Consider the following 20,078-nt stretch of genomic DNA (forward strand, 5'->3'; position numbering starts at 1 on the left):
AGTTCGATTCCCAGTCAGGGCACATGCCTGGGCTGCAGGCCAGGTCCTCAGTGGGGGCCACGTCAGAGGCAACCACACACTGATGCTTCTCTAACTCTCTCCCTCCCTCTCCCTGTCTAAAAATAAATAAAATCTTTAAAAAATAAATAAATAAATAATAAAACCAACAATGTGGTCTTTTGTGGATAAATTCTTTTTCTCCCCGCTAATGAAACACACAGCCTTTTATTCTGTGTGCAGAAGGTCACAACTTTCTCTACTTTAAAAATCAGACATTAGGCCTCCACTAAGGTTCCAGAAATTTTCCACCTGGAATATCGATGCTCTCGCAGGAGAGGCTGCATCAAGTGCAGCAAGCCAGCGTCATTGTCCCCTTGTGCCTTGACCTGGGCCTCTCACAGTGACGAGCGGGCACAGGGCAGGTGCCTCCACATGGTCACCCAAACGCCTCCCTTCGAAGCCCCGAACTCACTGTTTCCACACCCTGAGAAGGGGGCACTGCGTGTCCTTACCGCGGACGTCAGACGAGCGAGAATTTCATCGCTGCTTTCTTCCGAGTCTTCGATTTTCTGGGGAGACCTTTGAAAAACAAAGAATGAATGACCCTTCAGCTTCGGTTGCTCAAATTCATCTGTCCAGTGATGGGGAATACGTGGCATTCTCCACTGTTTAACACATTATTATTTAATATGTTATTGTTTAATACGAGGGGAACCCAAAAAAACAGAATTTACTTATAAAAATTTGTGTATTTATTCTCACATGTTTATATTTCAGTCACCTTCAAAGTGTGCTTTATTTGATGTAATACACCCATCAAGATGTTTTCTCTACTGCTCAAAACAGGGTTTGAGCTCATGGATTTTGGTGGCTTTTAGTGCCTCTCCTATATTTTTGTTTCACCTCTTCCACATCAGCAAAACATTTCCCTTTGGGGATTTTTTTCATCCAGGGAAACAAAAATAAAAGTCACTAGGGGCGAGATCAGGTGAACTGGGGCAGCACAGGGTCATGCTGCTTTTGGTCAAAAACTGCTGAACACTCAGCGCAGTGTGGGCAGATGTGTTTGTAAATCACCCATCACGAAACAAGCAAACACGCTGAAACAGTCTTCAAAAAAAATTCACTTAACTCAAACACAGCCTCTCACAACAATGCCAGCTGGTGCACTATTACAGATGGGTTCCTGGAACACTCACCTAGCAGGGGAAGCCTGTACTACAAGGGGCTTGCCCTCCAGGAGATAATTCCATTTTGGGGGGGTCGTCCCTCTCATACATTAGTGAAAGTGCCCAAAGAAATAACATGGTGTCAGTAATGCCACAGGAGCACGGATCTGCTGCGGCCCAACCGTTCCTTCAAAGTCAGGTGGCCAGAACCCTGTACAAAACACCGATTAAATCCTGAGGATGGAGTATTGGTCCCCAAGGGATTTCACGGAACAACCCTGACACACTCCATTTACAGGCATGGGCAGGCACGAAGCATAAGTAGGTGGGAATATATGGTGGTTAAGTACTAAGATTCCCTCCAGTCCAAATGAAACCCAGATTTTGAAATTATGAATCATGACTTTTCCACCACATTTGAGTTTCATCCAAGGCAGATGCATTATAAAATGGTCTATTATAGACCTAATGCTATGATAGGATTTTCATGGAAAGCAATAGCAGAAGAAGCTCTTTATCCTTTTTTAAGAGACACAGCCCGGTGGAGAAGCCAAAAAAATTATGCGCATGTTAAATAACTAAAGAGACATATAATGTATTACACAGAATAAGATCAGCCTGTTTGTTTAGGAAAATCACCTTAACAGTAAAGTTCATGAAAAATTTTTCACCGCACAGATGCACATACTTACGTATAAAATAAAACAAATCTTTAAAATCTGCATTCTTTTTCCTGGTTTGATTAAAGAAACAAATTAACTGATGCCAACTGACTATATAAAATTGTTGACAAGCAGTCCCTTTCAACACCTTCTGTGGAACTGCAGGGGGTGGTAACTGCCCCGCAGAGCAGTTATCGGGGTGGCTGTCTGGTGACTGATTCCCGTCCCGGGACCTGCCGCAGGCCAGCTGGAGCGCTGCCTGGTGGGCAGGAGGGCGTCTCTCGGGGAAGCGAAGGAGAAGCTCTCTAAGGAAAGGAAAGCTAGTCGGACCGATCCCGGCACTGGCTTCCTGTACGTGTTATCAGACCTTTTTATGGGAGAAAAAAAAAAGCCATACTATTCAACCAGAGCAGCGAGCTACAAACTACTTCTGTTGTAAGAACTAACCACACGATACACTGTCCGACAGCATAATGACTCGTGCAGCAAAGTGTTTGAAACGTTAGCTAATAACCTGCCCAGTGGGAAATAAAACCAGTGGGAAATAAGCAGTATAATTTACCATCTTCCCCCCAAAGCAAGTTACCTTGATAATGACTATTTCAAACAATGAGCTTTATTATTGAAATTATCTATTCACCAGTTTCCTTATACCTGAAGTTATACTACGAAGAGCTGTGCAACCCTTTAGAACCTAAGCCACCAAAACCAAATTTATATGAATAAGTGGAGGTGGCTAAACAGATGAGACAAGAAAGGAAGTGTCACCCGCCCGAGACACCCCACAGTGGCTGGACGCCCGGCCTGGGTCTGTAAGGAGGTGTGGGCCGGCCGTGCTGTCCTGTGCCTGTCGGACTCCAGCAGACACCCGCAGGCGTAGTTAATGGGAAGAGGTATTTCGTACAGCCACAGATTCTGTCACCACCGTCTTTTCAACAATCTGCTGAAAGACACTCAAAATTCCGAGGGAAGCCCTTGTGTGTGTGACTGATAATGGCCCTTTCATGAGTAATGGCTGAGCAGTTGCTGGTTTAGTGGCAAATAATTTAGTTCCTGTTCAGAGGCAAAGCTATCTTTCATCACTCTTCCAGCATAAAACATGCCTCGGCAAAAGGGATTCTGAAGGGCGTGTGTCTTAGAAAGACAGGGCGATGATCTCCAGGGAGCCATGCCGCAGCTCCTAGCCCACCGCCATCACCTCCATCACCGGGACTCATGCCCCGGACTCCCAAGTGGCTCTCCAGCCCCGAACCTCCCCTGAGCTCACCCTGTCTTTCCATCTGCCTCAAAGTGGCTGTCGTGGCAATTCCAGGATATCCCTGCCCACGTGGGGAACCTGTGGCAGCTCTCGCAGCTCAGCTTCCTGGTCCCCCGTGGCCATTCCCTCCTACTCCACTCTCCGCCTTTGCCAGACGCCAGGCCCCCCACTTTCCTTTCTCAAGCTCTGCTGTCCTTCAGTCCCTCACGGTCAAGCCCGACAGTCGAGGCCTTGACCTTCCCTTGAACAAACTATGTTAACCACCTCTGACCTCCTTCTCTGCCTCTGGCTTCTCCTCTTGTGCTCAGTCTCCGAGAGAAAGCAGGATTACTTTTCTAAAACCCAGATCAGAGCCGCTGTTCCAGACTCCAGACCAGCAAGAATGATCCTGCTGCCTGCTCTGGAGAGCTCTGGAATTCAAAAACCCTCCTCCTTTCTCGCTGATGTGCCCCATGTCCCCCCCACCCCCAGCAGGCCACCTGCATCTCACCTGGCCAAAAGGAGAGTCTTGGGAGCAGAACAGGTGGGAACAAGCAACAGTGGAAGTTTGAAGAGGGGGAAGGAAGAGAGAAGGTGAACCCTCAGCCAGTCACCCTCCTTCCCCACCACGGGGGTCCCCCAGCACAATGTAAAAATGCCCGGAAATATCAGACTCTCTTTTCCCAGCAAATGCATTTTTTATAAAACGTAGGTGAATTCTGATCATCTTATGTATTAGATACACATCAATGCAGCCCAGCGAAGAGAAAGTTCTCATGTATCAGATCAAAATAGAAACTGAAACAGCCTAGGCAAAGGAGAATAAAGAAGAGAATCGATTTCAATGCTGGCGTATTTTCCCATCATTGCACAAGGGGACTGTGCTGCTCCGTGAGCCAGAGAGGAAGAGAGCATCCGGAATGTGGTTGGTCAGTGGTCGGGAAGGGAAGCAAAGAAGCTCTGGCTGGAACCAGCAGGGAATGGCGATGACAAGGTGACATTAAGAAAGAGAAGGGAAAAGGAGTGACCCAGGAAGGAAGACCCATCCCGGAGGGTTTGTGTCAGCAGGAAGCCCTGGCCCAACAGGCGCTTGCCTTTCAAAATTCTCCTGACTGCTTCTCAAGGCCTCTGCTCCACAACAGCCCCAGTCTGGGCCCAAGTCCCCATGCTGCAGGCAGGTGTCCCTTCAAGTTCAAGAGGTTGGTGTCTAAAGGTGCAGTTGTGAGAACACAGGAGTGGCGAAGGTGGCGGTCCTCTGCCCTTGTCCCTCTGACCATCACACTGGACATACTACCATTCTACCCAGCACCACGAAACCAACAAGCAAAAATCAAAAGTCCATCCTTCCCCATGGTCTCCCTCGACCTTAACTAATGGTAAGTGTATCCTTCCCATTGGAGGTCACCCTTGAATCTCCCCTCCCCAAACCCACCTACTCACTCATAGTCCACACTGTATCCACCCTGGAATCCCACCGGCTTCAAGGTGCATCTCCTATCTGGCCACTTCTCACCACCTCTACTGCTACCACTGTGGTCCAGCCACGAAATCTCTTACCTGGACCCAGGAGCCAGAGTGCAGTTGTGACTGTGGAAGTTAGACTATGTCCCTCCTCTGCTCAAAGTCCCCACAGGACTCTCCATCTCCTTCAGCAGAAAGTCAGAGTCTTTCCAGGGCAGACAAAGTCCTTCGGATCCAACCTCCCAGTAGTTTCCCATCTCTCCCCCTTATCTCTCTCCTCTGGCCACACTTGTTTGCTTCTGCCTTGAGCCCTTCCCCTGGCTGTCCTCTCGACCTGGGACACTGCCTTCCAACGTCCACACTGCTCCTCTCCCGCACCATTCATTCGAGTCTCTGTCGACTTCCTGGAGAGGCCTCTCCTGACCCGCATCCATACCCTTCATTTCCTACTGTATTTCCTTCAAAAGGTTTCCCCCTTTAACCAATGTAAATGTGTTCATTTACGACATTCTGTCCTGCCCTACTAGACTGTAGAGTCCATGGAGATAGAGATTTCTGTCTGTTTTGTTCATTGTTACATCCCCAGCACTTAGAACACAACCTGGCATGAGAGTCATTCAATAAATATTTGCTGAATACAAGGTGGATCAAAAGTAGGTTTACAGTTGTGAGTACACAAAACAGTTTCTTTTTCATTATTTATTGTATTATTTTTCATATGAACAACTGTGTACCTACAAAAGCCCCACCATGCATATTAACTGAGTACCTTAAACATCAACGAATGCTCTGCTGTGAATGACCTTCCCAGAAGTACCACTGCGCAAAATATTACCTTGTTATCTAATCAATTCAACTGGAGGATCCTGCTTATACTCAGGGACTCCTTCCTCTCGCTCTTCATTCTGTCTCAGGCTCCCTGCAGCAGCCCTTCCTTTCCGGGACCTTCTGTCACTGAGATCCAACAGGAATGCCTTTCTTATATCTAATCCTAAAGAACCGGTAACTCTGAATCTGTATTAACTAACAGCAGCTTAATGATCACCCCCATCTCCTCATCTTTCCTTAAGAAATAATTAGTGCAGATTTCATGACACTATGCAACCTAGGCAATCGCTGGGCAGTCATTTACATGATCCATGATGCAAAAGAAAAGAAGCAGGAGGTCCCCTACCGGACATGGCTGAGTTCCAATAAAGAGCCTCGGAAGGCAGCACACACAGACCAGGCACTGGGCAGGGGCGCCCCTGTATAGCAGCCAGTCCCAGGATGACCTCCAGTAACTTGGATGTGCCTGGCACCCCTGCAGAGGTTCCCAGGAGTCTCTTTGTAAAAATTCCTTCATGAGAATTAGTATAATGGGTTTGCGATTATTCTAATACGGTTTTTTAAATTGAAGCTTGCTGTAACTGTTCTAAACAAGAGACGGAATCCACATTCCTTAATCAGGTTTTAATCAAAACTTTTGTGCCTCAAAACTCCAAGAGCTACCGTACCACCTTGGAGTTGGAAAATCCTACTTCCTTCTCAAAGTGGGAGAGGTTTCCTGTTCCCTGGCAGAAGGCTGGCAGCACTTGGGGAAATATTACCCAAATAATATTATTTCACCTTTGTTTATGGTGTAATTTTTAAAATGCACTAGTTCTGTTTCAATGTTGAACAGCGTGTGTGGGCTGCCAAGAGGCAGTACTACATCTAATACTGCTCCTACAGGAAAGTGTGTGAAGTGCATCCCAAAGCCCACAAAACAGACTAACACTTGGAGTCCAGTTTTTCACGAGGCAGAGACTGTGCATAACTGGCACCTGCCAGTCCAGCCGGGGTGTCATTCACGGCCTCGCAGGCCCCGTGATCGACACTGCCAGGCAGGGCGCTGCTGGACGTTACAGAGACACCTAACAACAGGACCTGGGTCCTCGGCCGGCTTCTACGGGAAGTGCTACTGCAGGCACCTCAGGGGCTTTCATTTGCTTCGGAGTGTGCTTCACACACATACTGCATAACACCCTTGGTGTGAAACAGATATTCTAGATTGGGACTAATGAGGGTGGGTAACACACCTGTCGTCAAGTGGGAACTCTTACAGGAAAGAGAATGACCTTGAGGGATGTCAGGCAGGCAGGGAGGTCATCCTTGAATCTCCCCTCCCCAAAACCACCTACTCACTCATAGTCCACATTGTATCCACCCTGGAATCCCACTGGCTTCAAGGTGTATCTCCTATCTGGTCACTTCTCACCCTCTACTGCTAACACTGTGGTCCAGCCACAAAATCTCTTACCTGGACCCAGGAGCTAGAGTGCAGTTGTGACTGTGGAAGTTAGACTATGTCCCTCCTCTGCTCAAAGTCCCCACAGGACTCTCCATCTCCTTCAGCAGAAAGTCAAAGTCTTTCCAGGGTAGACAAAGCTTGTCCACTACCTCCCACTGCAACCCTCGCAGCCAGGCTGACATTGACCTACTCTGGATCATTTGGGTTGGAGGGACTGGAGAGAAATGCAATTTTTAGGCTGGACTTCAGACTACTCCTGCTGGGGGCTCATGCAATTCTAGGACAGAGACTCTATTAGAGCCAAGATGAACTGTACGGGGACCTCTCAAACATGATCCCATGACTGATAGGAGACGCATAGCATACATATGTGTGAAAAAAATCAAAATATCCAGTAGATTCAGCAAAATGTCTTTAAGATACTCTGCGAAGACAAACGAGGGTCCTTCGGCCTGATCCGTGATGGTCAGGGGAATCCTGGGAACAGTGGCATCCACAGTGAGGTTCTGGCGGGTGCAGCTGGCCCTGGAACTGCAGCAGGACGCCAGGACAAGGGCGTGGGACCTCTCAGTTCCTACCGCATCTAATACCTGCTGACGCCAAGAGGGTGGGAAGGGTACCCCGTCTAACACTCAAGGCCTGTCCCATCGACACCCTCCCATAACACCTATATTTCTGGACAGCTCTGTTTTTTGTTTTGTTTTGTTTTCTTCAGTCCTCACCCAAGGGTCTGTTTTTTTTAATTGATTTTAGAAAGAGAGGAAAAGAAAGGAAATGAGTAGGAGGCAGAGAGGAGGAGAGACAGACAGACATCAATTGGTTGCCTTCCCTATGCTCCCCAACCAGAGATCAAACCTACAACCGAGGTATGTGTCCTGACCGAGAACTGAACCTGCGAACTTTTGGTGAACGGGGACGATGTTCCAACCGACTGAACCACCTGGCCAGGGCTCTGTTTTTCTTAGTAAAGCAAATTTTATGACAAGAAGAAAAAGTGGGATGGTAGAACAATGAGGATTGGATCCTTTTCAAGGTCTTTGGTTGTTGACAGCATGAATACAAATACCTCTTACACCTTTTTAAAAGAACATAAATTTTTCACAGCAATAGTCTACTATTTATGTTTGTAAAGGAAGTTTACCAAACTGTAGCAAATTATAAATGAGACAGGTTTCATTAAGAGTCTGAGGTTTATAGTTAAATATTCATCTAAAACTGAATAAAATTAGTTATTACTGATATCTCTTTTGTACATTTTACATTGAGGATTTTAGGATTAGTGCTTAATATTTACTTAAACAGATATTACAATTCGAATGCTAGCACAACCAGGCCTAAAAGTTCAATGTGTTAAAATTCCTGTGCTACTCTTCAATATAAATGTACTCTGACAAAGATAATAATCTGACCCCACACCTGGAATAAGCCCTGCGTGTAAACAGTGGAAATTTTGGATGCCTCGGTGATTCCCTGGGATAAGGGGTGATAAGTGACAGTCAAGATTAAGGTCAGCTGATTTCACAGTAATTTTTATACAAACAATTTAAAATGATAAATGGGTCATTCCTTCACTTACGATCCTAACACAAAACTTATGCCAAATTTCATCATGAAAATTTTTTTGGAAAAATACTCAAAACATGTTTGTTTACTCACACGGTAGTATTTCACCCTCTCCAAAGATCATAGAGTGAAACTCTAACTGGGAGAGTCAACGCTACGAAGGGTGGGTTTGGGATATGGGAACACCACACTTGAAGTTGATCTCCGCCCCCGTTCGAGGGTGTTAATCCAGCACCATTTCCAAAGGGAAGGACACGCGTGGATTTCCCATTCTGCTGCCGCATGTCCGGTGAAAAAGGAAAAGTCAGGGGGCACAGGTGCCAGGGCGGTGGGTGCTGACAGGGGACAGGGCTGTAAACCTGGGGGCCGTCCCTGTGGAGGTGACTTAAACGCGTGACTGGGTGAGGGCACGTGGAAAGGGGAGAGAAGAAGAGAATTCGAGGACTGAAACTTTTACTTCTGTGTACCTTTTACTTCTTTCTCTTGCTTATTGCGCTGGCTAGTATTGGACAGAAGTGATAAGAAGAGATGCATTAGTCTTGTTTCCAGCCGTAGTGGGAAAGAATTCAGTCTTTCACTATTAAATATGATGTCCACTATAGATTTTATCAGATTGGGGAAGTTCCCTCACAGTCCTAGTTATCTGAGAATTTTTATCATGAATGAATCCTGAATTTTCTCACAAGTTTTATCTCATTTATAGAGCTTATCGTATAGATTTTTTACACTGTGAATATGATGAATTACACTGAGTTTTAAATGTTGAACCACTCATGTATTCCTGGAATAAACTCTCCTTTTTCATGATGTAGTATCATTTTTATACATTGATGGATTCCATTTACTAGTATTTGTTGAGAAAGATTTTTGTGCTTCTAAGTCATGAGTTATATTTGTCTGTTTTCTTTTTCTGAACTTTGTCACACTATTGGCCTTACAGAAGGCTTTTACATTATTCACGTATTGTCACATCCATCACAGAGCCAAGCAAAGTCCTTTACACAAAAGGATGGTCAGTAAATGTCTGTTAAGTCACTCAGTAGAGTGTCGGTGACAAGTGGCTGTATTTTCCGAGCCTCTGCTCTCTCTCTTTTCCTCACCTAAGAATTACAAGTGACAAATCCAATTACCTAGAAAAAAATCTTCCAGATATAAATGTTCATCTAAATTTATGGAATTTTCAGAAGTATAAGCCAAGCGGTGATAGGCACCATGCTCAATAAAAATTTTTATATGATAATATTAACCTGACTTCTCTACATAGTATTTTGAGACTTTGATTTAATTAATATTCACATTTTCTATCACTTAACAGAGCTCTTTCTATAAGGGTAACGTCATAAAGTAGTAGTTCTCATCCTTGGTCTGTATTAGCCTCACCTTTAGAAATGTACAGAAAACACTGATATCCATGTATTATTCTCTATCCCAATTCAATAGATCTTATTCCTCTTCTTAAATGTATCGCAGTTGAGTACCACTGACAGAGGTCATTTTCAACTCTGTCTGCCTTCAATCCACATGGCTGCCACTAACTACAGAAGCCTGTCCCATTAGCAAGCGAGGTAACCCTGCCTTGCTCAGTTCCCTTGTCTAAACAGCCAGAACCAGATGGGCCACATGCTCAGCACAGCGCCCTGTATGCAGCCAGTGCTACAGAACTGTTAGCTCTTGCTGTTCGTGCCGTTCTTATTGTTGTCACTCTCAGGGCAGTTTAGGCAAAATGACTACGTCAGCTGTTCTCCATTTTTTAAGCAGGGGAACTCCTTTAACATAGAGACAGATCACAGACCCATAAACTCTACATGTTGAGTGAGCGGATACAGGACAAAAATGTCACTGTGAATTCAAGGAAGAAACTATTTATTTCGGCAGCATCGATATACAGTTGAGTCATTCTCTTTATTCATTGTAAAGACAATGCGTGGCTTCCCTGTGGACTAGCAGAGTCCTGAAATCAGTCTGAGCCTTGCTTCCCACCCTCTCAAAGCCCGAGTTCTCCTGGGTGTGACCCAGCTCCAGGGACATGGAGCTGCCTGGCACTCGCCAGTACGCCACCGGTCTCACCGGCTTCATGCCCTCTACACCGCTCCACCTCCCTCAGGAGCCTCTGCTGCTCTCTCCAGAGCATGGAGTCATGAATGCTAAGAAATACATCTTAACCCACTGACCCAAGTGTTCCCTAGGGGTGGTTCATGAGGAATCTGAGTGTTAGCACACCAGCTGGTTTCGTACGCTGCTCAACAATAGTAGAGGACAAGTATGACTTAAAGAAAGTGGTTAGAAACAAGAGAAGCCAGGCTGGGATGCGATGAGAGGGGACTGCTTCAGCAGAGGTCGAGAGGCTGGAGGAGCTGTCCATGGAGCCATAGCCGGACCCTCAGGAGCACAAGCAATGCCGACAGGCGTCCGGGAGGGCAGACCTGCGCAGCGGACAGCCTCAGGGCTCTCTAGGGAACCGGCTGCCCCCCCACGAGGCAACATCAGTGAGGAGGGGGAAGAGCCCGCCCTGCCAGGGTCCAGGGCCCACTCCCCCATCAGGGACCCTCGGGCTCTCTTGCTGAGGGGCAGTGGAAGGGTGCAGAGAGGCTGAGCCTTTGTACCTCAATACACTGAACAGCAAACCAAAAGGACTTCCAAACTTACTTGATTCGAACGACTTTACTGGAGTAGACTAAAAACACGGGGCTCTTTTCTTTCTGACTATCCTTTCTTTTCTTTCTAGCTCTTTTCTTTTGGCCTCAGGAGGGAGGCCGACGTAGGGAGCAAACAGCAGACTGCTTAGAGAAAAATGAAGAAGCTACATTTTTCCTGTGTGTGGCAGGCGTGAGTTTAATTTTAGCAACCCTCTACAGCTCTTTCAAAAACAACATACATGTTAATGGTCCTATACCTGGCAGAGTGTAGTCTTATGTATTCCAGGTTCACAGACTTGACTATGGAGAGGACCTCCACACCCACCTGTAGTGGTGGCTGAATTGAAATAGTGAGGCTGCCTCACAGCCTAAACTCTCAAACAGGTCGGTGTTAGAGAGACATGTCCCGTTAGTCCTTCAGGAATTATTAGGTGGACTTCCCCTAACTGTTCCTTTAGCATTCCTACCACCACCGAGCCACCCCCCCCCCCAAAAAAAAAGGTAGAGAAAAGCACATTTGGAGTAACTTGAATTGGCTTTCAGTTTGATTGAGATGCCATGTCTGTTATTTTTCTCCCCAAGAGACAATCCCCTTGACAACCGATTCACTCACTTCTTTCAAATTACCTGCTCAGTTTGGATATAAAAGTTATTTTTTATGGAAGATGAATTTTGTTGCCTTAAATTAGCCTTGAAACCTGCAGCAGCTCCATTTTATTTCCTGCTTTAAACATTTCTTTAAAGTGGAAAAGAAAACTACTTTTCTTTTTTTAAAAATGCATTTGTACAGAACAGGTTGTGTTTACATGGAGACATTAAGAGGTTTCCTCGTAGAGTTTTAAAGAGAGTTAGACAGAAGACAGCAAATCGGAGAGGCTTACTGGCGAACTGCACAGGCTGACCCTAACAGCCTTCAAATATTAGAAAGGTCATTAAAAGGACCACGGAACTGGGCTTTCAGCTCATGAGTGGTCAGCCTAAGTGGATGAATCAAGCAGATGTCAGAGGGCATTTCAGCAGAATGGATACAAAGTCATGGGTTGCAGAGCAGGATGGATGGGACTAAGAAACAGAAACACAGAAGCAAATTTTGATGCAAACAGCAAGAAGAGTAAGTTACTGCAGGAGGAGCAGACATGGCCTGGAGACCTCAGGGACGGCTCGCAGTCAGAGCAGGGCGTGGGCTCCCCCTTGAGGGGCGGGTGAACCTGACTCCGCGGGACGGGGCAGAGGAAAGAGAGCATCACACGGCACAAGGGCATACACAGTGTGGGTGGGGCTGGATGAGTGCGGGTCACCTGATCCCAGCAGAAGCTACGACAGGATCGCAGCATCGAACCACAGGAAGAGCCGTGACGACTGAAAGGGGACCGTGTCCCTGGGTACCTTTCGTTCTGACTGTAAGTCTGGATAACCTAACCCTTGGCTTTCCAAAATTCGATCTACTATAGAAAATATCCGTGTTTTCTCTCTCCAGAAAAGACCTGCAGTGGTTCGGTAATTTTGTCTTTTTACAGCCAGTACTGGGACTGGCAGATCCAGAGCTTCCCAATGACAGTCCCCTATAAACAGTGGTGGCGAATTCATAACCGTGTCAGAGCCAGTCTAGTATTTTTACAGCTTCTGTTTGTAACATCTCAGAAAGGGGGGCTGGAATGGCCCCCATCTCATGTCCTGGGGACCTGGAAGCAGGTGTTAAAAGCAAGGTTGTTAGAGCTGGACTGACAAGCACTGAAACCCTCAACACTGCACTTGGGTGACCTGGACATGTTGCCTGACTTCTGTGCTTCCATTGCCTCACGGACAAAACAGGAGAAGCAGTAGTCACTGTCTTCAAGAAATCATCTTCATCTGAAGATGAAATAAGGAATACAGAACATTTAGCCTAGTTCCTGCTTTAAAATGTGTTCTCTGCCATCAACCTTTCCATTAGCACAACGCCTCATCAGTGTTGTGACATTTATGTTTCTAAAAGCCTGTATTAACTGTTTTAGCATTAACCGTCACTTTTGAACAAGGGTACCTTATCTTTGTTATGGTTGTAGGCATTTCTTACCGGAGAGATGGGGGTAATACTGCTGGGCCTGCTAATCTCACTGAACTGGAAGAGTGAACAGGACAGGAATGTGTTCTGAGAACTTGGTATGTGAAAGTCATTAACTGCCATCTTCCATCTGCAGTGCTCTGGACTGGCGGGAGCTTGTCACCAACGGCGTGGACAAACAAAGGCACGTCAGCCTCATCCAGTCGTGACAAGTCCTTTGCCCAAACCTTCTCTAACAAATTCATTTTAACTCATTTTAATCATATAATGACTCAGTATCTTCATGTGAAAATGACTCATGTGTTTTAACTCACCAAATGTTGCTTTTCCATCATTTTCAGAAAGGTCTCTTGAGCTCTTGCTCCAGAAAGTCACGACTTGGGTAGTGGGTAAGATACGAGATACTGCTTTATTCCCGACTCAAGCCAAATCATGTTTGTTACTAATTTAGGTCACCTACTCAAATAGCAACAATTAAATAAGGGGCAGCACAGCGTGGCTGGCAAGGTGCGGGCTTCTGGCTCGAGTCCTTATTTAGCTGGTTTAATTATTAAAAATTTATTTTACCTTTCTGAACTTGCATCTGAGAAATGGGACCGGAACAAACTGCCTTTTATAGGAGATGGCAATCTTAAAGAGCAGAGCACAGTCCCTGGACACAGCAAATGTTCTCAAAGTGACAACAATGTAACCCCAGAAGAGAGCAGCGCAGACTTACAGCTCACAGAGGCCAGCTCTGGAGGGAAGCAGAGGCACCAGCTGCAGCAACAGCCTGACTCCGTTCTGCCATTCGTCTTCTCTTTCAAATTCGCAGTACAAGTAGCTGCACTCGTCGGACGAAAACTGATAGAACACATAGGTATCTTGAAAGTACACATGCTGGTCCACTGTTGGAAACAAAACAGGTGTGGGTCAGTTTTCTAACGTATATTATTTCGAGAGTCGTAAACCAAATACTACACTGAAAACACTACTAAATATTAGGGAGAAGCCAGGGGCAGGACTCTAATTATACGTCCCAAGTCCATTCCTGGGCACAAGCCCAGTGAACTAGAAAGGATTTACTGACCAATCTACTTTTATTACTTGAAGCTTTGACCAGCATATTCACATGTATTTTATAGTTTTTCTGCTTTCGGGAGAGGTGAAATTCACAATGATTCAAAGATAGTGGGAAGAAAAATTTTTTCAGTGTCTCAAGGAAAACTAATACATGTAATTACTTCAGTGTTACAAAAATACAACACAATGTTGAGTTTCAGTCAATGGTTCTCAGCCAGAGTAACTGCCCCCCAGGGAACACCTGGCGATGTCTGGAGATGTGTCCGGCTGTCACAGCTAGGGGGTGCTATTGGCACCTGGTGTGCAGAAGAAAGAAATGCCATTCCACATTCCACATTGCACGGGACGTGCCCATACAACTAAGAATTATCTAACCCAACATGTCAACACTACCAAGGTTGGGAAACACTGTGGTAAAGGAATCAGAACCGGAGATTTTTCCCAAAAATATTAACGCAATGTTTATAGTAATGCTCACATTGACAAAATGTTGTGTTGAACTCACAAGCAAGCTGATGACACGCCTCAAAGGCAGCTGATTTTCCAAATAGGAGTATCAAGTGCTCGGTATTGTTAACTCACTAAACTAATTATCCCCACACCCCCCTCTGTACTGGACTTGGGGTACGCCTTTCTAAACTTCTGTGTTCTCTGGCCCTCAATATTTATTACCTACAGAGAAAAAGAGCTTCATAGTGACCAACCAGCACCTGCGTAACAGAGCGAAATAAAAAGGTCCAGGTTGCTTTACTCCTGTTCCTCAATTCACTGAGCTCAACGAAGAAGACAGATATCAATCATCTTTTTATAGTTTCTAGTGAACGTCAATTTTCTGATCTGTTTAAACAGCTCGTTCACAGGTCCTATCTCTTAACTGTTCATGATTACTTAGTCAATCAAAATGGCATACACATTCCACTCATAAAATCAGTTTCTGATGGTAATTCCAAGTACAGCAAGATAAATCACACATTTAGGGCAATTAAAGGTGTCACTAATTTAAAAAATAAACTTGTGAGCAGCAGTTTCAGTAGAGAAGGGGGGGCGGTAAGTGAAAGATGCAATGGTTCACATCTGTGAATCAGCGGGTACCTCATTATTTTTACAGAAGGTGTGAGAGAAATAGCAATCAAAAGATGACATGTCACTTTTATTTATTAAATTAAAGAGAATGCAAATATTTACCTGCAAAAACAATTTCCATGCAGACTGTAACATCCTCTAGAAAGCCAAGTATATTTTGGTCTGGTAGCTTAATAAAATAACGACGCTTTGCCTTTACAACGTGGCACTAACCTGACGACATGATCCCCATGTCCAGCAGGAGCTGCCAGACCCCCACGGCCATGGACCTGCACTGGACGAAAGGGCAGTGTTCCAGGAGCCAGTCCACCAGTTCCGACCCAACGCAGCTTCTCCTGGACACACACAAAGCCGTTCACATGAGACACTGTTGCTGCTAACTTGCCAAAAAATTGATATTTAATACCATCCCTCTCCTGTGCTTGCTTTTTTAAGCAAGTGACTCAATAATAAATGGCATATACCGCTTATTCATCTTTCAGATTTCAGCTCAAATATCTCTTCCTTAGAGAAACTTGGACACAAATCCTCTCATACTTTTTCTTCATGTCACCTAACATTTAGTAACCATACATCTTTCTGAATGGATAATATCTGCTTTCCCCACTGAATAATTTTCAGGAGAACGAGGACTATGTATAACTCACTATTAAACCCCAACACGCAGGACAGTGCAGGTACACAGTAAGCTCTCAAAACTTGTAGGTTTGAATAAATGAAAATATGAATTTACCAGTCCTTTTTACATGAAGATAATGCTGCGGCCTCGGTAAGACAAGTAGTTTAAACTTGGGTTAATCATTCATAGATATTCATCTCGTCTCGTTCATGAGAACAACATAATTCTGAGGAGGCTAGACAAAGTTGGGACCACAGTGAGTGGTATAGAATTTTCTTTGCTACTTCTCAGATATTAAACCCTAAAATTTGCCTCTCCAAAAACAACAAATTTGATGGTAAATCTTTTTAGCATAATCTAAGCAACCTAACTAAGCAACTTAGATCATAAAACCTATAGACCCAGATGCGTGTGAAGGATTCCACTAACCACACACATGTAAGATTTTTCTCTGTCATCTGTCTTAAAATATACAACTACATTCAAAGAATGTTGCAATCCTGGCATCACAAAAAAGCATCTTCCTGCCTACTTCTGCATCTTTATCAGCCTGTGATGAAAAACCAAAGGAAGAAAACATTCTGAAAAACTGTTTTCCATTTGCAGAAATTTCATTGAATCCCACTCTCCCTTCTGAGAAACTATCACCAAAACCTTTTTTTACAATGATGTATCATGTAAATGGCTACATTTGTTCTATTTGTTGCTATTTAAGGACCAAAAGATGTCACCTTTATCTGTATTCCTAAAACAGAACAACACTGCCCATCTCTTGTGGCTGGCATAGGCACAAATACCCGGAGATCACACAGTAACCAACAACATGAAAAAAAAATGCTGCGATAGGCAACACTTTCTGGGGTAAAGACAAAAGTGAGTTTTTCTGCTGAGATATTTGATCAAATATTCTAGCTTTTGATAATGCATCACTTTTTTTTTTGGTACAGTGTCAGTATTTGAAAGATAATTAGTGTAATACTAGGCATGTTTAATTGCAGGTTAGCAGTAAGACATTTAAAAGATTAACAGTCAAATAAATAAGTGTTTTTCTTAAAACGAAATGAGAAAACAGATCACAACAAAACAGGCAATTAGGCCAATATTAACTTCTAATTCTATAGGACACCTTTCATGTTAAAGGCTCCAAGTGTTAATTAATTCCTCAACACCTCTGTCAATTAGCCAGCATCTTCCAACTAATTGCTTGCAGCAGTTATCGCAGAGATTACACACTGTATCGTTTTTAATCCTTATTCTCAGAACAATACGGCTCCTCAGCCTACTCTCTGTCCTACGAGAGGACACAGTGAAACATTTTCTGAATATACTAAACTGCCAAATCCCAGAGGATGTCTAGACAGATACGTGTGCATGTTTGGTCACAGGTGACGTGGAAGAAATGTCTCAGACCAGCGTTTCTCAAAGTCGGTACAGCTGGGCGGGGCCTGCGAGTCCTCAGGTCCGACAGAGTCCCAGACGATGCTGGTGATCACAAACCCCGCCCCCATCCCACCTCCAGCTCTACTGGTCTCGCTCTGTTTGGGGGGCAGGGCTGAGGCAATGCTAAAACACAGCACTGCCCTGATACTAGTTAATAATGAGGTGAGCTGCCTCTGCATTTAACTCACACTCCTCGGACTGCTGACCAGGCCTGCAACAATCTGGTTAAAATACTCAGATCCACGGGATCTAAGGGGAAGCCGTATGGAGAAAACAGAGCTGGCCGGGAGGCAGCAGTCTGAAGGCAGGCAGCAGTCTGAATGCAGGCAGCAGTTCTGACGCCAGGTGTATTTTTGGCTGTGTCCGGAATCCAGACACGGTTCTGCGGCCGTGCGTGTGGCTCGAACCACAGCTGCACACGAGGTAGGAACCCTGTGATACGGAGGTGACTGGCTGCCAGGCTATAATGCTGTCGTAAAGCATTACGTTAACAGTCTCTAGAGTGGGACATTTAACATCTCTAAGCTTCCTTCTGTCTCTGGTTACATTTTTAGCAACTGATTCATGGTGTAGAAACAATCTTCGTTTTGAATATTAATGGAGTGATAGTATTCGGAGACCGGTTTTGAAAGTCATCTCAAGTGGTACGTGGGGGATACTTTCCCACGATTTACTACCACTCACAGGAAGGTGAGCCGTACTGGGCCACCATATTAGCACTTGGACTTCGCACCCGGAACATTAGTCAGTCCTTAAATTCTACAAGGAAGGAGGTTCTGGCCTGACCACCGGGAATCCGAAATAGCAAAGCACACGCTCTCTCCCTGTTCTGTTCCCACCAGTATGTTCTAATGTGGACGATGGTTCTTTTCCGTGAACTCGACTCATGTACATCTCTCAGCTCTTTTCCGGTCTATATGCAGACAGATCACGTGAAGAAACAAAGCGGAAAACGAGAGATGCCAGACGCAGCCTTATGTGGCAGCTAAAATGAATCCTGTGAGCTCGCTCACAACCGAACCTAAAGACTAACAGTTTTTGTTAAAAAGAAAAAAAAATCAGACATGTCTAAATTTAGTTACAGAAATGCCATTTATTCTGGGAGGTTTTTTTTTTTTTTTGCTGTCACTTATGCTGAATACTCTTCCTATTCTTTACAGTATTATAATCTCATTTCTGTAAGAAATAATGGTAAAAAATCATAGCAGTTTTTCTTTCTGTTTTATATTTGCACTTTTCTTTAGGTATTGTTTGGTATGGTTTAATATCTTTACTTAAAATAAAAATAATAAAATTATGAAACATAATGAAAAGGTGAAAATTCACTTTATCTTTAGTCTGCACCAGAAAATGAAAATGTGCTCCAAACCTTCTAAGTGACCATTCTCTTAGTCCAGCTGTACTTTAAAACTGGCCACGAGCCTGCCCATCTACTCTAACGCCTCTGCCCTTTTCCCTGCCCAAGGCCAAGAAAGGCTGTCTCCATGCCAACCTGCCCCTCCCCCTCCTCCCAGCGCCCAAGGAGCATGCTCACTCTCACCTGGCGAGTGCAGTCACAGTTCTCTCAGCCCTGGACTTCCAAGGACCCCTCCCTGAGCCTTGATAAGGTCCCTGAAGAGGGGACCCATATTTATTGTAGTCCCAGGGCAGCACGTGTCCAGTAAAATGATTATAAGATATCCCATCTTAGAGAAAACCACCCACACTTGCGGATTCCAGACCCTACCTTCAGAACCAGCAGGCCAACTGCGGACGAACCCTGAGCTCAGTCTCAAGAAGAGATAAGTCACCACCAGTGCCCCAAGTGGACACTTCGAACAGACTGGCCGACCCCTCCTACTGCTGATGTAGCCTGTCTCTCTGTGATCAAGGTTATGATTTCAACACAGGTGTTTTTTTTCACAAGGAGAATTTCTGACAAGGTGTTAGAAAACTGTGTTACCTGTAAAATCCCTTGAGGTTCACTCTGTCCTTTATCAGGTCAGCTGCCTGAACGATAATAATATTCCTCAGCGCTCTTCCTGCACATGAAGAATTCTCCCCATAAATCTAAGTGGAAAAAAACAAGCATTTGTTGTAAATTTAGAACAATAACGCGACAATTTGCGAGTACATTCTATGTACAGGATCATGAACAAATCCATAAGCTTAATACACTTATGTGGCTACAAACATTACTTATTTTACTTTTGCTATTGGATCATTTATGCTATGAAGCCATGATAGCTGTTTTCCATATGCTAATCTGCTTTAACTACAATCATAAATAATCTCCTTTTACACAAAGATTTTAGTGTAAAATACTCTGTTTTTAAAATCAGAGTGTTTCTATCCATATAGCAGAGCGAAGAATATTTTTATTGTAACTCTGCCATGTGGGTACCACATTCATGTAAAGGTCAGATGACAGGACAGTAACTCTGTCCTGTCTGGTGAACATCTCGCCAGGGCGCAATTCAAGAGCAGGCTGCGGTCTGCTTTGCTTTTAAGCTTCAGGCAGTGGCAGAATTCATAGCTAATTCCATGAACCCTGATTTCACCCGCTCCACAATTCCATCTACCAGATAAAAATTTTATTTGACTTCTTTTTTCAATCTTATAATCTGCCCATGTGAGTCTCTGATTCCCGAAAGATGACGGAGGGTGTTCCTTAGATCCGGAGAGGGGTCTACCTGTGAAGGCTCCCTCCTGTCCCTGGGACCGTCCCGGGATCGGCCTGGGATCGGCCCAGGATCAGCCCCGCCTGCCGCAGCACGAGGCTGCTGGGCAAACAAAGCAGGCCAAGTGACAGCGACTGTCTCCACAGGTGAAGGTCGTGAAAGTTAATACA

The 20,078-nt window shown here is 44.8% G+C and overlaps 1 protein-coding gene across 1 annotated transcript in view; it reads right to left on the minus strand.

Annotated features, from left to right (window-relative positions):
• RAPGEF5 (Rap guanine nucleotide exchange factor 5) overlaps positions 1-20,078 on the minus strand; it is a 216,727-nt gene that overhangs the window by 148,386 nt on the left and 48,263 nt on the right. Inside the window, exons 3-6 of the mRNA XM_037136283.2 lie at positions 19,191-19,297; positions 15,403-15,524; positions 13,763-13,931; positions 513-579 (exon numbers count right to left, since the gene is read on the minus strand). Coding sequence (XP_036992178.2) covers positions 513-579; positions 13,763-13,931; positions 15,403-15,524; positions 19,191-19,297 — 465 coding nt within the window. The remainder of the gene's footprint in view (positions 1-512; positions 580-13,762; positions 13,932-15,402; positions 15,525-19,190; positions 19,298-20,078) is intronic.

Source organism: Artibeus jamaicensis, unplaced genomic scaffold (genome assembly GCF_021234435.1).
Source record: "Artibeus jamaicensis isolate MK-2021 breed Jamaican fruit bat unplaced genomic scaffold, CSHL_Jam_final contig_3230, whole genome shotgun sequence".
NCBI classification, from domain to species: domain Eukaryota; kingdom Metazoa; phylum Chordata; class Mammalia; order Chiroptera; family Phyllostomidae; genus Artibeus; species Artibeus jamaicensis.